General features: G+C 35.8%; 1 protein-coding gene across 9 annotated transcripts in view; it reads right to left on the bottom strand.

The window, feature by feature from the left end:
- The window catches only part of EMSY (EMSY, BRCA2-interacting transcriptional repressor), an 82,398-nt gene that overhangs the window by 55,123 nt on the left and 4,811 nt on the right, over nucleotides 1-22,464 (bottom strand). For 4 of the 9 annotated variants that reach the window (XM_006763831.2, XM_006763823.2, XM_006763829.2 and 1 more), the window contains exons 3-8: nucleotides 16,955-17,054; nucleotides 15,032-15,106; nucleotides 13,739-13,780; nucleotides 9,897-10,072; nucleotides 8,220-8,372; nucleotides 5,617-5,876 (exon numbers count right to left, since the gene is read on the bottom strand). In XM_006763831.2, the coding sequence (XP_006763894.1) occupies nucleotides 5,617-5,876; nucleotides 8,220-8,372; nucleotides 9,897-10,072; nucleotides 13,739-13,780; nucleotides 15,032-15,106; nucleotides 16,955-17,054 (806 nt within the window). The remainder of the gene's footprint in view (nucleotides 1-5,616; nucleotides 5,877-8,219; nucleotides 8,373-9,896; nucleotides 10,073-13,738; nucleotides 13,781-15,031; nucleotides 15,107-16,954; nucleotides 17,055-22,464) is intronic. The other 5 variants (XM_006763828.2, XM_006763830.2, XM_006763824.2 and 2 more) reach the window with 4 other exon arrangements.

The raw sequence follows: 22,464 nt of genomic DNA, 5'->3' as shown, positions 1-22,464 counted from the left end.
GTATGTCTATACTCAATACCTACATCTCAAAGAGGCTTTAGCTAAATCTCTATTATATATATATTTCAAGTGTTATAGAGAATTAGTACATGTCCATTACTTTAAGGACTCAAGAGACAAATACACATCATGACCAGCATACTTCTATATAGACTTGATCAGCAAATATCTATATAGTTATTATTACAAAAACAACCATCAGCCATTATGTAAACTGAGAAGAAGTAGACCAATATAATAAGAAGACCAGAAACTTAAGAGTCAAAGGAACCTGAGCTTAATCCTGCACTGCCACTGACAAATAGTGACCCCTGGACACATTTCAAATCTCTGTGCTCCAACTTTCATCTATAAAATAGGGATAATAATAATACCTACCTTGCAAATCATTACAAGGATTAAATGAGATAATGATGTGAAGCATCTAACATAGTGCTAGGCACATAGCAGATGGTCAATATTTGGCAGTCAACAAATGGTACTTATTAGTAGCTTATTATTACTACTTAATAAGTGTTAACGGGATATCAGCAAAGGTATTATATAAACCAAATCAATCTGGAAATATAATGTACTCTATTTTTGTTACATTAAAAAATTTTAGATAGGTTTTTCCAAAATTCTGATAGCCCTGTGTATTCAAAGAATTCACATAGCTACTAACACAGCCAAACCAATTAGTGTAGTAATGGCAATTAGGTTTCACATTTGCCAATTCTGAACTAATAGTAGTAGCTTTCTCAAGCACAGTGTTTATAAGGACTCTGTGGCACAGATGAGGATTCGCCAAGGTTTGGCAAGAAAGTATGACACAGTTAATTTGCAATGTCTGTCATGGGCAAGGGAAGGGGAAGCATTCACACTTGTGTCAAATATTTGCAATTTCAGAACTGGAATATGAATGTAGGCTTCTAACATTAAGACAACATAATTTCAGCAAAATAAATCTGGAGTCTTTAAGAGCATGTTTTAGGTTATAGATACAAAGATAAAACATATTTGAAATTTCAGTCTGCGGGTTGACTTTTTTATCTGAAAAGGGATTATTCAAAATTAGAAATCCACCTTGAAGAAAATTTACTTGTACTTTAAAGTTACTTATTACAACAGGGAAATAAAGGGATTTTGAAACCAAGTGAACCAAACAGTGTTTATTGAGGCCATAATCCAAATTACTGACCTTCTAGCACTCACAAAAACTCCTTAAGAGTGCTGGGACTTGCACCCTAAGGATAAAATGAAAAATATAAATCAAGCACATGAAAGCATAAAGCTATATTCTGTTGCTTTTTTTATATAAGTGCTATACAATGTTATACTTAAAATGATGGCACCACATTAACATATGTGGAGTTTGTCTACCCTGAAAATATATAACCTATTAGAATTTGAATCAAGTCCACAAAATCATAAATAATTATATTTAATGTAAAAGTTACTTTACCTAAAATAATTCCTAAGTTGACTTACATAGGATTTGTGAGAAATCCAAGGTGAATACAATAATGTCAACAGCCTTACAAAGATTTCAAAAAAATCCATCTACCCAGCAAAATGAAAATAAACAATATCTATTAGTCCTACCCATACTCAGCTTGTCCAAGAAATAATAATACTAATGGTACTGAGTGTACATGAAGAGTAGTTTTGTATCTGGAACACAGTAAATAATAACTATTTGAGGAATCAATGAATCTTATTTTTAACATAATTTGTTTTAAATGTTTATTTTTTAAACACAGTAGAACAAATCTAAAGTTCTGAGCCTAAAATTTCATGTATGGCTTATTTATAACTTTGGAGATAAATATACCCTCTTATAAACATCACAAGTGTGACAACCTCAACTATCCATTTTCATAAGTCAGAAAGAAAAAAATAAAGTCACTAAATTTAAAAAAAAAAAGTTCACCAACTTACTTACAAGTAAACCTCCATCTATTACAAGTATATTTATATAGGTCTACCAAAGAAGATTGAACGGTTAATAATGTTAGGTGACATCTACTGAAAATTCAACATATGCACTGTGTAAAGCACTTTCCATGAGTCATCTCATTTAATTATCCTGATAACTCTAGGAAGTAAGTACTGTCATTAACTTTGTTGTATAGCAAACTGAGGTTCAAGAATAGTGATAGGGCCAGTACTGGAACCAAATCTATTCATTCATTCATTCATTCACTCATTCAACAAATATTACACCTACTACATGCCAGACACTATTCTAACCACTGAAGAATACAGTGATGAGTAAGACAAAGTCTCTACCCTTAGCAATATCTACTCTAATAGGAAATAAACAAATATGTAATATGATGTCAACTAGTTGTAAGCATAACAAATAAAAATAAAACAGTAAGGGAATAGAAAGGCATGGATAGGAGGTGGGTGCTTTTTTAGCTATAACTTTGCTACACTATTTCTCAAATATCTAATTTAGAAAGTAGGAGAGAAGGCAGGGAGAGAAGAATAACTGACAAAATAAGATCCAGCAAAGAAGTCAGTAAAAAAGTTACAATACGTTGACTTAAAACTTATAGAATATAGTATGTGATGCCACCTTAATATAGGGCTAGCCCAGAAGGCAATAATTATATTATAATAATATATAAAAAGTGATATTCAGAAAGACTACCTTGGAGACATCAAATTACAAATGCAAAATTTATGTTCAGTGTCACTTTTAAGAAGTCATCAAAAATAGTCAATTTCTATATATTAAGGGGTAAGCTTCAGTTAATTGATGAGTTCAGTTACTTGAAACAGCTCACTCACAATGGTGCAAATAAATAAAACATTGCTTTCCATAAAATAACTGCATTGGAAAGGAGCTAACATTTTTGAGTACACACATGATGTTTTACTTTAAAATACCCAATCTCATTTAATCCTCACAATAAGCTCTTAAGATTGGAATTATTCTCAACTCACAAATGGGTAAACAGATTTAAAAAGACTAATTTATCTTAGATCAAACTTGAAAGAACTGGGGTTCCATCCCAGGCCTCTTTACCTAGAAATATTCTTGTTTGATTATAACACTATACCATAATGCCTCATTCCAAGATGGAAAATAGAATTATAATTCCACAGATCAACTCATTATCATTTCTACTTTATTAAGAAAATGATTTTTTTTCCATGTTATGTAATGGTATCCTTCTAGAAAACTCAAGGAGATTCTTTAAATGAAAGTTATAATGTATCTGGAGATTAAAAGGTGGGAAGATCACACATTGAACACAAAAATTTACCTCCACTCTCTCCCAAATTCCTCTAACAGTATGAACAGATTTTTTTTTTTAAAGGAAAGAACCACATAAACCTGGAAGGTCAAAATGGAAAGGAGACAACAGCTATAAAACTTTTGGAAACTGGAAAACAAACAGACAAACAATAATTGATCAAGCATTCCTAAGAAAGTGAAAACATAAGATAACAAACCGAAGAACAAAAAACAAGACAACTTGCATCAGAGAACCAACTGAGAGCACCAAATACTTCTGAAGTGGGAATAAAAGTAGAACTAGAGAGAAAAAATTAGCTGAAAGTCTGTTTAAATAGCATGTAGATCCCCAGTTATCCTCCCCCATACTAAAGAAAGACTAAACCCAAGGGAATTTGATGACACCAGGCTGAGTGGAGTGGGTGCCATGTTGAAAACAGAGAGGTAAAGTTTATATACTTAATGATGGGGTTATCCAGCCCTCTCTCTCCATTTACTTTCAAAATAAGGACAGAAAGATTTACTGCTCTAGGTAGGAAACTGGAAAATTCTCCTCTGAGGAAACTAACCAGTCCATGAAAAAGCCCTAAATGAGCGACAGCTTAATGGAAGTAAAGGGAGAGTCAACCAGCTAGGTCAACCTACAAAGCAAGTCACCAGCCAACATATCTCACCCTATACACAGAATTTTCTGTTAGCTTTATAATACCCACTTTCACATATAAGCAGATAGCCAGCATGTAAGAAAACTCTGATATGAGAGAGAGACCAAAACAAATAGATAAAAGGAACTTACAGGTAAAAGAGAAAACATCAAAAGTTATCCTTAGCTATCACCAAATAAGAGAATATAGTGATTATATGAAAGAGCAGGATGCTGTATTTTTTTAACAAGGAATTTTCAGAGAATAAAAAGGAATTACTAGAAATTTAAAGTATGAGAGCAAAAATAAAAAGTTCCATAAAGTAGTGAAGGATAAAGTTAAAGAATAAAGAAAAATAATACTTATAAAACATTAACTATGTTCTAGACTCTATTCTAACAGTTTTACATTTATCATCTCACTTATTCATACCCCCCAAATCCTATAAAATGGATATATTATTTTCCCTATTCTACAAATGAGAAAATTTAGGTCTAGAGTTTAGTTTTCCCACAGTCACAGATATTAAGTGGCAAATACAATACTGAAATTTGAATTCAGAAAGTCTAATTCCAAAATCCAGGCTTTTAACCATTATACTAAAGCAGAAAGAAAAAGCAAACAAATAGAAAATGTGAGTAAGAAAGGATAAGAACAACGAAAGAATCAATCCAGGCAGTTCAACATCATGAATAATAGGTGATCCAAAAAGAGAACAGAAAAAAATCAAAGAAATAAATGAAAGAGGCCACTGAGTAGGCAACCCAATGGATAAAAAACAACAACAACAACAACAAAAAACTCACAACAAAAAAATTACCTTGAAATTTCAGAACTCCGAAAGTTACTGAGTTTTCAAAAAGAAGGAGAGGATCTGAAATTAGAACAGCAGTGGGCTTCTCAAAAGTAATACTGGAAGCCAACGGCAAGTGGAGCAATATCTTCAAAATTCTTAAGAAAAATGACTGCCATTCTAGAATAATTCCCCATCAAGAAAGTGGGAAGGTAGAATAAAGAAATTTTCAGTCCACCATGCAAGGTCTCAAAAATATACTCTCCATCCACTTATAGACCAAGAAGTTACTGCAGGATATACTCTAGCAAATGAGTAAATAAACCATGAAAGAGGAATATCAGGATGTAGTGAACGAAGATCCCAGAAATGCAGGTATGCAACAAGCCTAAGATGCCATCAACATCCAGATTAGTGTGGGAAGTTAGAGGATTCTAGTCAGATGAAATTGACAGAATACTGATCATTCAAACATAAGGAAAGAAGCCTTTAGGAATAAATTGATGATAGCAAACAAAATAAAAAGGTAATTATTCATTTAATCATATGCTTCCTTCTTATATGAAACACCTAACTCTGACAACTCTGTTACTCTAGCAAAGTAAAAAGTGAGCGCCTAAAGTAAAGTCATCCTATCTCGGGTAAAAATAATCTTTCATATTTAATTTTTTTCCAAATAGCATTACAATAATAAAATAGAATAGAAGTCTAGAAGCATGGGATCTGCTAACTGTGGCATATTAGGCACGTCATTTGGCATCTCTGAGCCTCATCTAGAAAAAGTGAAATAATACCTATCCCAAAGCTGTATGTGCAGAATTAAAGAGATGTGAATATTCCCAGCATAATGCCAAGCACATAGTAAGTACTCAGTGCATTTGTTAAATCTGAACTGTACTGAAAGAAACGGAAATAGCAACTGGCAAGCAGAGACTCCCGCCACTACATACCTTCTGTGTTGTTGTGTTTGTCGTCTGTGTTGATGGTTTGGTGAAGGTTATTTTCACAGGAGACATGTGAGGTGGTAAGGAGTTGGCGATGCTCTGCATGATATTGCTCATCTTGGGACTTCCACTCACAGGCACAGTGATCGTCTTTGAGACGGGAACAACAGCTTTTGGAACTTCCTTTAGGACAACAGGGGAGGAACTAGAAGAGTTTGTTCGCCTGCGTTTTCTGGGTTTTTCATCTTCATCTGAACAGCTAACACCTGAAAGATAAGGACAATATTGCCATATTTATATTTACAGCAATTTAGCATTGCATTTTATACCTTATTTTAGTATCTTTGTATCATCAAATCATCCTTGACCTCTTTGTTTCACCCAATCAGTCAATCCTCCTTCAGAGAAGTTGTCTCTGAATGCCTTCTTTCCTTCTTTAATCCTATCGTGATGGCAAGACCCTCTTATTGCCTGCCTGTATTTAAGTAACACCCTCCTAAAAGGTTTTCATACTTTTAATCTCTACTTCTTTTCCACCCTCCAACCTACTTCCAATTATAAAATCTCATAGGAATGCCCTGCTTCAAATCCTTTAACAGTTTTTATCTTCCTACAAGATAAGGCACAAAATTATTACTATATCAAAGTCCCATATTTTTACAAGAACAGAATACCCTGTTCCACTCAACCCTGTGTACCTCTATAATCCTGGTACACTGAACTGCTCAACATTCCTCAAAGCCTTACCACATTCTATCCATCTGAAGTCTCTATATACTGTTGTTCTTTGGGAAATACTATCTCCCATCAATGACCACTTCACCATTCTGCAATCATCATCCTACAAGCCATCTCTTCAGTGAATCCATGTTTCCTCTGAGCTTATAAAGCACCTTGTATAGTCTCTTCTTATCACTTGCTCCATGACAATGTGACTGTCATTCTGCATATCTCCCAGAATTAAGGGGTACCAGAGGAAAATGACTAAGTCTTTATGTGACTAAGTCTTATTGTTTCCCTGGCATCGTGCCTTGCACATATAAAGTTAAGTGAATGAATTATTCTGTCCCAAACTAATGTTGCCTGTGTAACTTCTGAGAATTAAGCAATATACTTCCAAAATATACTTCCTGTTACTTCAAACTATACCTTATGTTTGGAATTCACTTTCAAGGTTTTAAAAAACAATTAAAAAGTAGATCTCTAAAGTTAATTTAAAAGACCATCTTGGATAAATCCACAGAAATCAGACATAAATTTAATAGTCCCAAATTCTCAGTTTTTATGTACTAAAGCCTCAACTGTTTGTTTGTTTTTTAAATCAAGTGAGAAACATAAAACCTTGCAACACACATACAAAATCTCTACAGAGACGATACTTTAAAAGTATACAGCATGATATAAAATATAACTTGTAATAAAATATAACTCCTGCCCTAACCAGTTTGGCTCAGTGGATAGAGCGTCGGCCTGCGGACTGAAGGGTCCCAGGTTCGATTCCAGTCAAGGGCATGTACCTTGGTTGCGGGCACATACCCAGTAGGGAGTGTGCAGGAGGCAGCTGATCGATGTTTCTAACTCTCTATCCCTCTTCCTTCCTCTCTGTAAGAAGTCAATAAAATATATTTTTTAAAAAAATATATACCTCCTTACATGTTTAATTTTTAGACTCTAATTTAAACAACACTGACAATGACCTAAAATCATTCCTGTCTAAAACAGCTAATTCCACCTCTAAAAGTTACAAAGAAATCAAGTTTATAACTACATTGACAAAAATTAAAATCAAATATTAATGGTCTCTAGTTAACATCAAAAGCAGAAAAACAGACATAGATATTTTTTAAAAAATGATCAACCTAGCTGGTTTGCTCAGTGGTTAGAGAGTAGGCCCACAGACTGAAGGGTCCCAGGTTCCATTCCAGTCAAGGGCCCATACTTCGATTGCAGGGTCAATCCCCTGGCCCCGATCTGGGCATGTGCAGGAGGCAACCAATCAATGTTTCTCTCTTTCGCTCTCTCTTTCTCTCCTTCCCTTCTTTCCCTCCCTCCCTCCACTCTAAAAATCAATGGAGAAAAAAAACAAAAAAATGAATTAGATATTAAACTGCTTTACAGGGTAGAATCAAGGGTTTAAAAACTGCAAATAAAAACTTCAAAAAATTATAGTCAATTAGAAATATAAAAGATGGACCTTCTAGAATGCTTCACTGAATCTAACAGATAATGTCCATAATTTTTTAAAACACTACAAAGATTACAATTGTAGGAGTAAACACTGAATGACTCACATAAGCACATTCCTTCATTTCTACTCCCATTTCTATTCATGACAATCAAAACAAGTAAATACTTGAAGGATATCACTGTTCAAGGCATATTCCCTAAGAGAACAAAAGAAAAGTAATTTCTCAACCCCAGAACTAATTAAAAAGCAATAGGTAGCTAGTCACATGTAAAAAAAAGAATTCTTTAGAACCTCCAAAATCTAACCACTGCTAATAGCCAGTGGATCAATGATTTAACCCAAAAAGGCAAATCTAATCAGAGCCTGTGCTGCAGCATTTAGCCAAGAAGATCCTAATAACAACACTGAGAATATCACTTACTTTTGACATAAACAGTACTTCCACTTGGCAAGACAACTACATTGGAGGCAGGACTGGCAGGTCTTGGAGACTTAACCGTTGCTATGCTGCCACTTGGAACAGGGGTAGAGGTTGGGGTTGACGTGGTACTTGTGTAGGAATAGCAAACCACTACTGAAGGAACGATAAAAAAGTCTGCTGTTAACTTTCACAAAAACTGTCCACTCATAGAAAAATTAGTTTTTACCGCAGGCTAATTTTAACGTTTTCATGCGATCAGAAGTTAGAGGCCAGTGCTAGGTATTAGGTTTACAAGTTAAAAGGTTTAATAACCTTTCCTGAAAATCATCACTTAACTGGGTTTCCCCCAAGTATTTAAAAGCTGTTTATAAGTGACACTGCCAATAAAGAAAAGTGCAGTTACAAAGAAATCAAGTCTAAAACTAAGAAAAATTAAAATCATTTTTCATTCATGGCAGGAGTTAAACAGTACTTGCATTCTCTTTTAATATTAATAGCAGCACCAATGATGGATGGATAATTTTTTCCTAACAATAGCAATTTCCAACTTGGCTACTAGGGGGAAACCAAGGCAAGGTTCCTTTATTACAAACCAACTCACTAGTCACTTGCCATCCAAGCAGTGCAACAATAACTAAAGTAATAACAACATCATATTTCAATATCTTAAATAACAACAAGAAACAAAAATAGCTCATAGGCACCATTTACTGAGTACCATGTACTACACTAAATCTTTGTCTTCTATTATTACTAATTGTTATAATACCACACCTACATTTCAAAGATGAGGAATCCAAAGTTGACAGAAGCTAAAAAACTTGCTGGAGGTCACACAGCTAGGAAATGGCAAAACTAGTATTCAAACATAGATTTGACTATTGGAAATCCTATATTCTTTCCACTCTACCAGAGTTGTGGATAGAAACAGTTAAGTGGGAAGAAAAGATTCACTTAATTACAACAAACAAATCAGAAACTCAATGGAGGTAAAGTTTGCATACTGGTAACCGTCTCTGAATACCTGTATAGCTTTCTTCAGCTTAAAAAGAGAATCTAACCTGGCATGCACAAAAAGGGTATCTCACTTTGCTCCACACCCCACTGCTATTCCAAAAAGACAATTCCCCAAAGTCAGCTGACAACTGCATTATTTTCAGGGTCATTTTCATGCAACACCAAAGTAAGCTACTAAAAGTCAATCCAATGTGCACTCTCAAATTTAATATTACTCTTGGCAACCTCAGGAGAATTCAAAGATTTTTAAAGTATTTGTCAACTATTAGATTAAGTAAAAGAAAGCTTTCTTCATCTGCCAGGTAATCCCTAATGGATTCAGCATCTTTCCCCAGCAGCTAAGTGACTTCTATCATCTTACTTATTTCCCATGTCACCATTAAAACCTTTTATTCACTCCTAACAAAACACACAAATCTCAAAAATTCATTCCAAGAAGGCTTTTTGCATTTTTGTGATTAATATAATTCACACTTTGCATAAAAGGGGGACTTAATTCTGGCTGAGACTAAAAACTTAGCAGTTTCTAGTTTCAGAATAAAAATTGGTCACTGATTTGCAACCTTTAAACACTGACATATAAACAGATAAATAATAAGACAACTTTTCTTGAAGAATTTAAGAAAAGTCATCTCTATACACAAATATTTTTCTACTCACCTTCCTTGCTTCCTGTTTCTGCAGGCACTGGAAGAGATGCATTGTGCTGGATAGCTGCATTGGCAACAGCATTAGCTGTTACAGTGAAGGCAGTTTGAGGAACCAGCCGGGGCATCAGTGGTACCAATCGACGACCTTCAATGGACCATTCTGAAGAGCTATTAGGTCCAGACATACTGAACAAAAAAGAAAACGCTGCTACAAGAGTTCTCAATCGATGAAAGTGAATCAAATATGTTTGCTCAAATAAATATAACTTTTTACATTTAAAAAGTACCCTAGGTGAATAGGAGAGGCTTCATTTTAAGTAAGTAAGATCAAAATTACATATAATTAGAATTCAAGGAATTTCACATATACTTAGTTTCTTACATATCTTATTCTATAATCTGAAAATTATAATGAACATAACTGAAAATATAAAATATTTTCCTATGCTTTCTAAATAAATATTGCTATTATTTTCATTAGTTTAAATCCAGTGGTATGAATGAAATCCGGTTTTCTACTAACTTTTAGAACTTAATTTTATAATTAAACTAGAAAGGTAAAAAGAACTATATTTTAAAAATCTGATTTTCCTCAATAATTAAGGATGGAATTCAGTGAACCTTTGCAAAATTATCTAACTGCCTGCATGACCAGAGGTTCGAAGGCTTTCAAAGATGGACAACTGAGGCAGTAAACGAGGGAAACTTGAGGGGTAGAAGAAGGCTGTATATATCACTGCATATTTCACTGGCAATGTATTATATTATTGTCCTTATATTATTTTTTAAAAGACTAGATCTGAGGACACTGGGAGAAATCTGCCACTATTTTAATTTTATTTATTTATACCACTCTTCACTGTTAAGGATTTTGAGGCTGCTGAACTCTATCCTTAAGCAGACACTATTCTGTTTCTCTACTCAACTTCTTGAGCAAAAATTTTTTTGTTTGTTAGTCCTCACCTGAGGATATTTTTTCCATTGATTTTTTTTTTTTAAGTGTAAAGGAGTGGGAAAGACAAGAGAGAAACATCCATGTGAGAGAGACACATTGACTGGTTGCCTCCTGCACGTGCCCTGACTGCAACTAAGGTACGTGCCCTAGACCAGAATTGAACCTGAGACCCTTCAGTCTGCGGGCCGATGCTCTAAACACTGCGCAAAACTGGCTAAGCTCTTGAGCAAATTTTATCCCAGGAATCCAGAGGTTGAAATATGAAAAGATAGTTGCATCTCCTCTCTTTACTTGGCTCTGTAAAAGGTAGTTAGGTCACTTCTGATTAATGATTAGGGTTGAAGTTTAAAATTCACTTAGAGTCAATCAATCAATCAATCAATCAATCTCTTCACTAAATCAGAAATATTTCTGTACCTTTTGCAAAACCAGAGATTCTACAACCCAACCTAGAGTTTAAGACTCTCTCTGTCCACTGATTCTTCATATTCAGAGTACAGAAAAGCCCTTATTAGGGGATAGTGGAATAATGATAATGATGATGGTAATTATGATAGCTAACATCAATTAAGCACTTACTATATCTGTACTTTAGTACTAAACATTCTACATGTAATTACATTGAGTTAATGTAATTCTTTAAAAAATCCTATGAAATTAGTAATACTATCTTCATTTTGTAGATGTGGAAACAGAGTTTAACTAACTTGCCTAAGGTCACACAGCTAATAAATGCCTCCTTTAACAAGCATATATCATGCTATTGAAATTATTCACCACATTACAAGTAGAGTATATAAAGATTTTCAAATGTGTTTTATGTCTAACTTTTGCTTTTGATTTATACTAATCAAGCACTGCTATCTAATTACTACCAACCTTCACTAAATAGAACAAATAAATTACAACTTGAGAAGGATTTACATTCTGTTCAGAAAGGAATTTAGAGACACTAAGGAATTCAATTGGGTTACTGTGGGAAATATGCAAATTTCCTCATCATTTAACACAGTCCTACCCAAGACAAGAGAAAGAGGATTTCCCAAGACCCTCTCACAGATCTATTAACAAACACATTATCTCCACATTGATGCTAGTTCTGAAACAGAGTGGTATAAACAAGAGAGGCAGGAAACAGCTACAGCTAATTGTCAAAAGAAAAAATTCTAAAAGATATTCAGCATTTTCTTGGCTAACTCCTATTTTGCTACCATTTTGTTAGAATATCACTAATAAATGTGCTTACTGAGAGTTTACCACACAAATAAAGTGTTATCTACACTTACCTGGTGCATTGTTTAAATGGTGGCAGAAATTATGGAAGATTAATAATTTCAAACACATGAATATATGCTATTGAAAAGACAAAATTTGCAGCGCAAAAGACACACTGCAGCTTTTAATCTATAAATCTTCCAAATTTCTACTCATGCAAACATGCTCAAACTTTTTTTAAGTTAGGAAAAATTAAACATCATGTTATAATTAGATAAAAAAAATTCCTCTCTGCTTAGCAATAAGGGTATAAATATGCATTCGTTGCACAAATCATCTAAACTAAATTTTAGAAATTTTTGTAAACATCTTACTCCAGGGCTTCTCTGCACACCTAAGTTATATTAAGATGGCAAAGGAGGGTGGAAACCTTGTTCCAGCCCCTTTTCTGAGAGATCTAACATGATATTAATAAAACTACCTTGGCCCTCATATCCTTTGGTGTGCAGGGCACCAGCAAGAAATCCTCATCCTCACATAGAAACTCACACAGTTTCCTATGATGTTGGGCTGATGAAAAAGGGGTTAAGAGAACAATAATTCCAGATTACCACTTTCTTTGAACTCTAAAGACAATGCTGGCAAGAGTGGACAAATTAAAGACTCTGAAGCCCCTTGACATTCCAGGCTTTAATACTATAATATTCTGACATGTTTCAAAACTGAATTAGAGAATCAAACTTAATAAATGGCCTGGTACCAAATAATAAGTAAGTGTTATGCTTCAAGCCACAGGCAAGGTTTTTCTTTGATCCCAGACATCCCACTCCTTTTGTTTCTACCTCCTTTGTGCTCTTCTCAGTTTGCTCTTCACCTTTCAACCACATTCCTTGGGCCTAAGCTGATGTTTTGAGTGGGGGAGGGAAGGGAGAGAAGAGGAATGCAGTCAAAATTCAGATGCATTCCTCCTTGGCTAGAGTTGCTTTTTTCAGGCTCAGAGTATGACACCCTCCTACAGATATCCTTTGAAACCAGGTTCTGTTGCTATCTCTTAGGGAAAGGCAGAGGAGATGGAGCAAATGAAGGATCTATGCCTTCTTCATCACTGCCACTCTGACTTTTGGATTCAACAATAAATGTGACATCTGATCAAACTAAAACCACAATATAAAATATTAAAACAGAAATATGGAAAAACCTAAGAAGCTTAAAATTATACACTGAAGTAAATTCTTCAAAAAATTAAATTCGTGTATTAAAGAAATCAGAAGGGGAAAGGGGAACACAGGCAGATAAAAGCCAACTCTCAATTATCCATGCTAATAGATAGAGGAGGGAAAGGGAGAGGTCAAGCAAATTAAAGAAACGCACATATTATCTAAAAATACTTTGGTAAATACTTGAAAATTATTCCACCAAACTTCTCCAGGACAACTAATAAGTAATAAAATAACTAATTAAAAATTTCACCTCCTCTCCCTTCCCACCCTCTGACTAAAGAACTCCCAAGCAACAAAATGGCTAAAGGGTGGGCAGTATTAGGTGAGGGAGAAGGGGAAGAGAAGGAAAAGCAAGGGGCAAGTTAATTTGTAAATGGAATATGCGCCCCTGAATAATTGAGAGCTTCAATTTTGAAATAAATACAAGAAAAAGCCTGAAATAATAATAACCTATTTGCATACCTGTAACTTGGTCTTTCACCCAAATATAAGGATAAATTCATTCTTTAAAGGGGAAAAAAGGAAAAGGAGACTAAATAAATGTTATCCTTAAGTATGACACTGATGCATCAACTTACAACTATTGCCCCACAATACTGTTCCAATGGTTTTAAGGTACTAATATTGTATCTAAGTGCCTCTGTATACAAGCTATTGTTAACTACTTTATTATCTAGCACATTACTTTCCCATTACCAGTTCTCAAATTAGAATCTAGGCTCAGTTATTACTTTTTGAGCATACCAACTCAAAAATTTACAGCAAATTAAAGAAGGAACACATTAATATTTTAATGTTTCAACCATGTTGGTCTGACAACTAAATATTTAATATCTCTAATGGAAAACTGCCAGCTTTCTAGAGTGCATACATATCTACCACTGAAAGCTCTCAAAATTCAAATAGCTAAACTTTTAAACTATGAGGTTAAAAAGATAGCACTCCATTTTATAGGTTAAGTAAAATGAGGAACAGTGAAGCACAACATGAAGCTAATGGATCTTCAGGGTCAATTAATTTAAATGCACTGTTTATCACATCATAAAAATAAAAAACAAATGAATTATAATATATTTTATGTTCCTATCATCTTGCATTAACATTTAAAGGATTAATTTCTGTTCCTTTCTATTCTTTAGGAGGCACTGTCTCCATACATACTCTACTGTTTGACCCTTGCCCTTAGTCCTCCACCACCCTCTACCCCATCAGTCAAACAGTTATAATGATTTAAAAATAATTTGATAAGAATCCTTTATAATTGTATTTTGTTGGCTTTTACAAAATATATTGTATTCGTATTTCTTAAAAGCAGAACATATATTTTATAATCTTTTTGTGAATCTCAAAACATGTGACATATTAGTTATCTAAAAATTTAGAATGCCTATTTATAAAGCAATATATATATCAAATACCATTACAAAGACCCTCTAAGGGAATGTCAAATTTGGGGAGCACACTACTTTGTTACTGAACTTTGCTTCAAGTGAATCATCTGCTAAATTCTGGGGGTCTTTAGTTTTATAGAGATTACATTGTAACGGGATTTGAACTGAGTATTTAAAGCTTGCCTAACCAAATGCAAAAACATAACCAATTGAATAAACAGTTAATAGCATTATGGTCAGGATCCCTGAGTAGAGCAGTCTTAAAATAAAAGACTCAGGAATCTGCTACACAATAGGAAGACTGTTTCAAAACTATATTATACTATGTCATAAAAAATCAGGGGTGGTATGACTAATGGCTTACTTATGTGCAATTGTTGTTAACCGTTCATCGTTTACTGCTCTCCGAACTTCAGCACGGTGGCGTTCTGTTGAGATGCTATGAAAAAAAATAGCCATTATAGAACTCTGTCAAGCAGGCAGTTCTTTTTATACTTTTATTAATGTTTAAGCCAACATTTTGCTTGGGGTTGGGGGGCAAAGTTGATTTGTGAAAAGATATAGATGGGATCTAACATTTATCTTCAAATGCTTTATTTAATTAAATTCAAAGAAAAAGATTCAGACTGGTTCTGTGTAACTGCAGAAAGAATTAGCTGAAAATCTGAAACCAAAGGAAGACAAATTCAACTTGATCTGAAGTCATTGCCTCAAAAAACTCAGTAATGTCAGACCATGTTCAAATTAGTATAGGTTCCTATTATCTAAGTATGCAAACAGCCACTGAATGACCCCTAATCACTCAGGAGAAAGTCTTCTGAAGTCCTTTCTAAAGCTCACGAGTCTGTAATTTATGTTCAATGAATATAATAAAGAAATGGAAGTAAAAAGATAATCTGTTTCTAGTGGCAACTTGCTATGAAACTTAACACCAGGATATTACTCCTTTGTTACTCCACATTTCAACTATGTGTTTTCTACAGCATGTCATGTTACCACTATGGTAAAAATGTGCTAACATTGAACCTGGTTAAATACATGTAAAGTTAATACTAAACAACTGAAAAAAGGCTATAGCATTCCATTCAAAAGTAATAAAATAAATACCACTCTTAAAATTGTAGTGTTTACTGTGTAAGCTAAATCTACACCATGGACTAAAATAAATTTAAGGGGCTGGAAAGCAGAATTTATGAGGAATTATACACAACAAACAAAAAACATAAATTATTAAATATGAAGACAGTAAGATTAAGGTTTTGGCTTAATAATGTCCCTGTATTAATGTTAATTAAATATAAGAAAAATCTTTTCCCTACTTCCACTTTTTAAAATATTGTTTTTAAATGCAGAAAGGAAACTTCAGTTAAAACAGAACATTTTCTGAGAAAGCTCAAGATATTAGAATGGCTTAATCAAAATATCAAAGAACCCTTTCTATAAGACTTTTTTAGCCCTGGCTGGTTTGGCTCAGTGGATAGAGCGTCAGCCTGTGGACTGAAGAGTCCCAGGTTCGAATTCGGCCAAGGGCACATGCCCAGATTACAGGCTCGATCCCCAGTAGGGGGTGTGCAGGAGGCAACGGATCGATGGTTCTCTCTCATCATTTCTCTCTCTCCCTCTCCTTTCCTCTCTGAAATCAATAAAGAAAATTTTAAAAAAAAAGAAAAGAATTTTTTAATGGATTCAAGTGCCACTCTAATGGGAAGCTGAAGGGATAAACTATCCTTAAGACTATGACTACATAATCACCATTTCTATAAATTAAGACAACTGCCTAGTATCTCCTTCTTCTCCTCAATAAAGTGTGAGCCCAGCGGGTATGCCCCAGTGGTTGAGCATCAACTCATGGACCAAGAGGTCGCAGGTTCAATTCCCAGTCAGGGCACATGCCTGGGTTGGGGGCCACGCAAGAGGCAGCTGATCAATGCTTCTATCTCTTTTTCCCTCTCCCATCCTCTTTCTCTAGAATCAATAAAAACATTTTTTTAAAAAAGTAACTGGGCCACTCTAGATCTTCATATCCAGTTGCTGCCAACTCTTCTTTCCTCTACTTTCCTTTCACAGCTGGCCCAAGCCTAAAATAACCTGTCTTAAACGCTTTCTGATTATATTACAGAATAAATGGTAAACTGCATAATTTTCTGTAACAAAGAACACAACTGAGATGGGATCGTTAAGCACCAACAACTTGAAGACCTGTCTTCAATCTGAGTGTGAAAAGTAATGAAACCCCTCAACACGAAAATTCTAGAGTCATGTCTCACAAACTTATATGATAATTTACCTAAGAACTTTTGAGAGTTCTCCAAGAAGATCTTTCTTTTCCTTGGTGAGATCCCCCTGTGCCCGAAGTGCACTGATAACTCCAGCATATGCCTCCAATTCTAGAAGAAGAAAATTATTTTATCAAGAAAGGCCTTCAATATTTTAATACTGTGGCTACATATAGGGAAGAAACCTAAAAAAAATTAATAAAAAATCAATATAGAAATACTTTTTAAAATTCCTCTCAAAAATGTTATGTAATAACAGATTAAAATGTAGCTTTTAAAATTTTATATCATTTTCTTTTTACTGCCTCAAGAAGTCATGTATTTAAAATATGGAGGTAAAAATTCTAACGGTAAATATTTTGTCTCACACATTATCACTAAAGGACATTTAACTCAGATGGTACCAACAACTGGAAACGGACTCTAAATGATATAATAAGGCTGATAAAGAAGGTTTTAGCATTACTGAAAGGTATCTTCACCTCTAATCCTTGAAATAATTCCTTAGGCTTGCTTAAGAATCCAAACTATTCCACATACTTCCTTGAGAGTTGAGAGTACTATGAAGACTGTGCAATGAAAAATTACTGGAACAAGAGTCAAGTGACCAGATTCTGGCTCCAACACTGACACCTACAAGTTGTACGACCTTGGGCAAGTCCTTTCTCATCTCTAAGCCCCAGTTTCTTTATCTAAAAGAGACTCTGAAGGGCCTGGCCAGTGTGGCTCAGTGGTTGAGCATCAACCTATGAACCAAAAGTCTCGGTTCAATTCCCTATCAGGGCACATGCCCGAGTTATAGGCTCAATCCCCAGTGTGGGGTGTGCAGGGGACAGCCAATCAATGATTCTCTCTCCTCATTAGTATTTCTCTCTCCCCCTCTCCCTTTCTCTCTGAAATCAGAAATAAATAAATAAATAAATGAGACTCTAAAGCAGAGGTTCTCAACCTGTGGGTCGCAACCCCTTTGGGGGTTGAACGACCCTTTCACAGGGGTCGCCTAAATACATCCTGCATATCAGATATTTACATTATATTCTGTAGCAAGACTACAGTTATGAAGTAGCAACAAAAAATAATTTTATGGTTGGGGGTCACCACAATATGAGGAACTGTATTAAAGGGTAATGGCATTAGGAAGGATGAGAACCACTGCTCGAAAGGTACCTTCCAGATCTAAGAGCTTCTCCAGCTATAAAAACAATCATCAAAATGATTAAGGCAGATTAGGAAACATGAATTACTCTTACAGCAACCAGGACTAAATATACCAAACCCTAATGCCAGAAAGTTTCATTTCACTACCTTTCCACAGCAACAACCATTATGAAATAAAACTGTCAATCCCTAGTACTGGTAAAACCAAAAAGTCCTCAATGGCTCCCAAAGAACCATGCCTCTCCCCCTGATTTGGCATGTGACCTGCTTTAGCCCATAAAACCAGCATATGTGATGCAAGCAGACAAGCACACGGGGCCTGGCTCTCTTGGAACTCTGAAATCACCAAGCCATGAAAAAGCCCAGAATGAAAGGCCACATGGACAGAAAGGCTCAGCCATCTCAGCTGAAACCAGTCAACCAGCTAAACTACCAACTGAAAACAGCCAAATGAAAGAGCTCAGGCAAGACCATAAATTCACAGAATCTTGAGAAATAATAAAATAGTTGTTGTTTTAAATCATTAATACTAGGAGATAGGTAGCTGGGTAAAACAAAATAATGGGAAATAAGTGCCCAGGCTACAGTTATCTTCTTACTAAATTCAAGTTGCTACCAGTATTTGCCACTAGCCAATGCCTGACACAAAAGACACTCAAAGTTAGCCAAATAATGAAAGAAAGGATATTTGCATCCTAAGCACCTATATCAATAATAAACTAATAGCCTCATTCAGTTCATATTATTCACTGTTCTAATTGAAAAAAAAAAAAAGCTTTATATGGAAGCTGAGCTGACTATATTAAATAGAAATCTCTGGACCAAATGAATTATCCCAGCTGTAAACATCCTGCATGTCCACTCTGTGCTGGATAATAGATCAATGTTTCACGAGGTTTCTCTGGAAGAAAAAAGCTCTGCTGCTATGGAATAGTGAAGGAAATACTCAGCTCCAGAACACATATATTTTAGCTATTATCAGGACCCAAGTAAAGTTCAGAAAAACTCTAGGATAACCAACTAAGAAATCACTGCACTCTAAATGTTTATGCCCCATTTAGGAAATATTTCATGCAACAAATCAATATTGATTCCGGTATATATACCAGATAGTATGCTAAATCCTGCCCTCAAGGAGTTAACTCTAGAATATAGCTACAGTGAAACAAGTCATCCGACAATTATGATACAGTTTATAATACAGTGGTAAAGGCACAGAGGAGAAACACATCATCTAGTCTGGAAGCATAGGTTTCAATCAGAAAGATATCTGTGCTCCAAGCAAGCAGGGGGAAAAAAAGGCAAATGTGCAAAAGGAATAGAGAATAAGACAGCAGATAATGTTTTATACAGACATCAAACTTCCACTAAGTCAGTGACTACTTGGAGTGTTTTACGCTGGAAATGAAAATATGTCTGTACGTGCATAGTCACTAATTCAAACCAAACTACTAGTTGAACATTACTACTACACGGGACCATGGAGAATATTTACATAAACAAAGTCCCTATCCTCAAGGGGATTAAAATCCAACAAGGGGTGCATGTAAGGGAATAGAGAAGGATAAAAATGGAAAAGTAGTTGGGTGCCAGACTAAGAAAAGCCTCTAATTCCAGTCTAAAAAGTTCTTATTTGATAGGACTCAGTAACTGAATGTGGAAGGAATAGCAGAAAGGTTTTGCAGTTTACAAGATATTTAGGAGAATGTCAATATCATAAGAAATAGAGAGGTCAGAGGAAAGTGGTTTGAGGAAACAGAAAAAGAAGTTGACTTTGGGGCTTTGGAATTTATAGTGATCAAGACACTATTGCAAAAAAAAGTGAAATTAACTAAAGAAATGTGACAAAGATTTTTGACATATCAAGTCTCACTCCAAGTCTAACTAAAAAGTCATGCACAAAAGTAAGGTAGCAACCTCACAAAATACTGGGACTCAGAAGAGTTATCATAGCTACAAAATCAAAGTCACTTCCTCTCCTTCTCCAGAAATTCACTCATTGTAAAGAATTTTTAATAGCTGCCCAACCTCCTTCACATTTACTGATTTCCATTTTGATGGGTATCCTCAGATCCTGACAAATATCAATTTCTGACATTAATTTTGATGCCGTTCTATTATATTGTTAACTCTAATGATACATAAGTATAATGAAATAATAAACACATGCAAACACCACAAAAAAAACCAAAGGATTTACCATACCATTTTTATAAAGTCCTCAACCCATTCCCTTTAAACAAATCAATCATTCAATTATACTATAGTCCCTAAAGCCCCTGCAAAACCTTTCTTTCTGCTATTCCAAGAATTTGCATTTATACATATAGTAGAGGCCCAGTGCACAATATTCATGCATTGGGGGGAGAGGGGTCCCTCAGCCCGGCCTGTGCCCTCTCTCAGTCCAGAAGCCCTCGGGGGATGTCCAACTAATGGCTTAGGCCTGTTTCCCCGAGGGAGCGGGCCTAAGCCAGTAGTCGAACATCCTTAGCGCTGCCCTGGAGGCAGGAGAGACTCCCACCACCACCGCTGCACTCACCAGCCATGAGCCCGGCTTCTGGCTGAGCAGCACTCCCCCTGTGGGAGAGCACTGACCATCAGGGGCCAGCTCCTGCATTGAGTGGGATCGGGCCAAAACCGTGCACAAAACCGTCCATGAAACCATCCACTGGTGCATGATCGGGGCCAGGGAGGGATGCGGGATATTGGCCAGCCGGGTAGGGACTGCAGGAGGGCTCCAGTGCTTGTCCAGCCCGTCTCGCTCAGTCCCGATCTGTTGGACCCCAGCAGCAAGTTAACTTACTAGTTGGAACGTCTACCCCCTGGTGGTCAGTGCACGTTATAGCGAGCGGTTGAGTGGACTTAGCATATCATTAGCATATATGCTTTGACTGGTTGAATGGCTGACTAGACAACTGGACACTTAGCATATTAGGCTTTTATTATATAGGATGGCAAGGGAGAGGCAGGATAAAAGAAAGGAAGCATTTAACTATCAATAGTATGTTCAGTACACCATAAAAAAATTATCTGCCGTAACCGGTTTGGCTCAGTGGATAGAGCATCGGCCTGCGGACTGAAAGGTCCCAGGTTCAATTCCGGTCAAGGGCATGTACCTTGGTTGTGGGCACATCCCCAGTAGGGGGTGTGCAGGAGGCAGCTGATCAATGTTTCTCTCTCATCAATGTTATCGGGACTGAGGGAGATGGGCCAGATATGCCCTCTAGCCCTCCTGCGGTCCCTCCCTGGCTCATCAACCTCCTGCGTCCCTCCCTGGCCCCCATTGTGCACCGCTGGGGTCCCTCAGCCTGGCCTGCACCCTCTCGCAATCTGGGACCCCATGGGGGATGTCAGAGAACCGGTTTCGGCAGATCCCGCAGGCCAGGCCAGACCCCACTGGTGCACAAATTTGTGCACAGGGCCTCTAGTTTTTTATATTTAAGTAAAATCTAAATGTTTAGCATCTTACCTAACTAAAATTTATAACTATTTTTAAAAGGACAAAGCAAATTCTTAAAATATTTTCAACTAATTCTTAAATATTAAGAATTAATTCTCTAAACTTTGAACAGGGAGCTAGTGTTGGAAGGAAAGGTTGCATTATTATAAGCAACCAATGGGTGGGAAAGAAGTCTCTGCAAATCACTATCAAGGCTCACTGAAGATGACATTACCCTGTAGGAAGGCTGTTTTTTTGTATAGAACAGCTCTCCAGTAGCATTACCCACATAGCACTGACTAAAATTAAGCATAAATTTATACTTAAAGGTTACCATTTTTATACTTAAACATAATGTCTTGATTCAAGGCCCCAAAAGCCCAAAAATCTTAATCAATCTACTGTAGTTGTGAACTGTTCCTCTTAATTATCTCAGCTATGAAACAAATACAAACCCTATTTTATAGCTGGTAGCTAGAAATTATAGCAACTGCTTGTAAGTGTGTAGAAAACCATCCTTAAATTAGTACTAAAAGTTTGGATATAAGGTTAAAGGGAAAAAAAGGTACAGGAATGACTGACAAAGACAAAAACAAACCAACTGTCTAGTTGTACTAAAATATAATGCTAAGTTTTTAAAATAAAGAAATCTTCATAGTGGTCTGAAGGGAAATAAAAACAGCCAAAGTTATTAAAAGGCAAAGTAAGAGCAGCTGTGACCAGATTTATACACAGGAATTCCTAACAAACATTTATTTTAAAGAAAAGATTCTGCCCTAGTTGGTTTGGCTCAGTGGATAGAGCATAGGTCTGCGGACTGAAAGGTCCCAGGTTTGATTCTGGTAAGGGAAACATGCCTGGGTTGCGGGTTCGATCCCCAGTGGTGGGTGTGCAGGAGGCAGCAGAAACAATTTTTCTTCCTGA

The sequence above is a fragment of the Myotis davidii genome, unplaced genomic scaffold (assembly GCF_000327345.1).
Source record: "Myotis davidii unplaced genomic scaffold, ASM32734v1 scaffold139, whole genome shotgun sequence".
Lineage (NCBI taxonomy): Eukaryota > Metazoa > Chordata > Mammalia > Chiroptera > Vespertilionidae > Myotis > Myotis davidii.
Note: the sequence above shows the minus strand (reverse complement) of the source record. Positions and strands in the feature narration are given on the sequence as shown.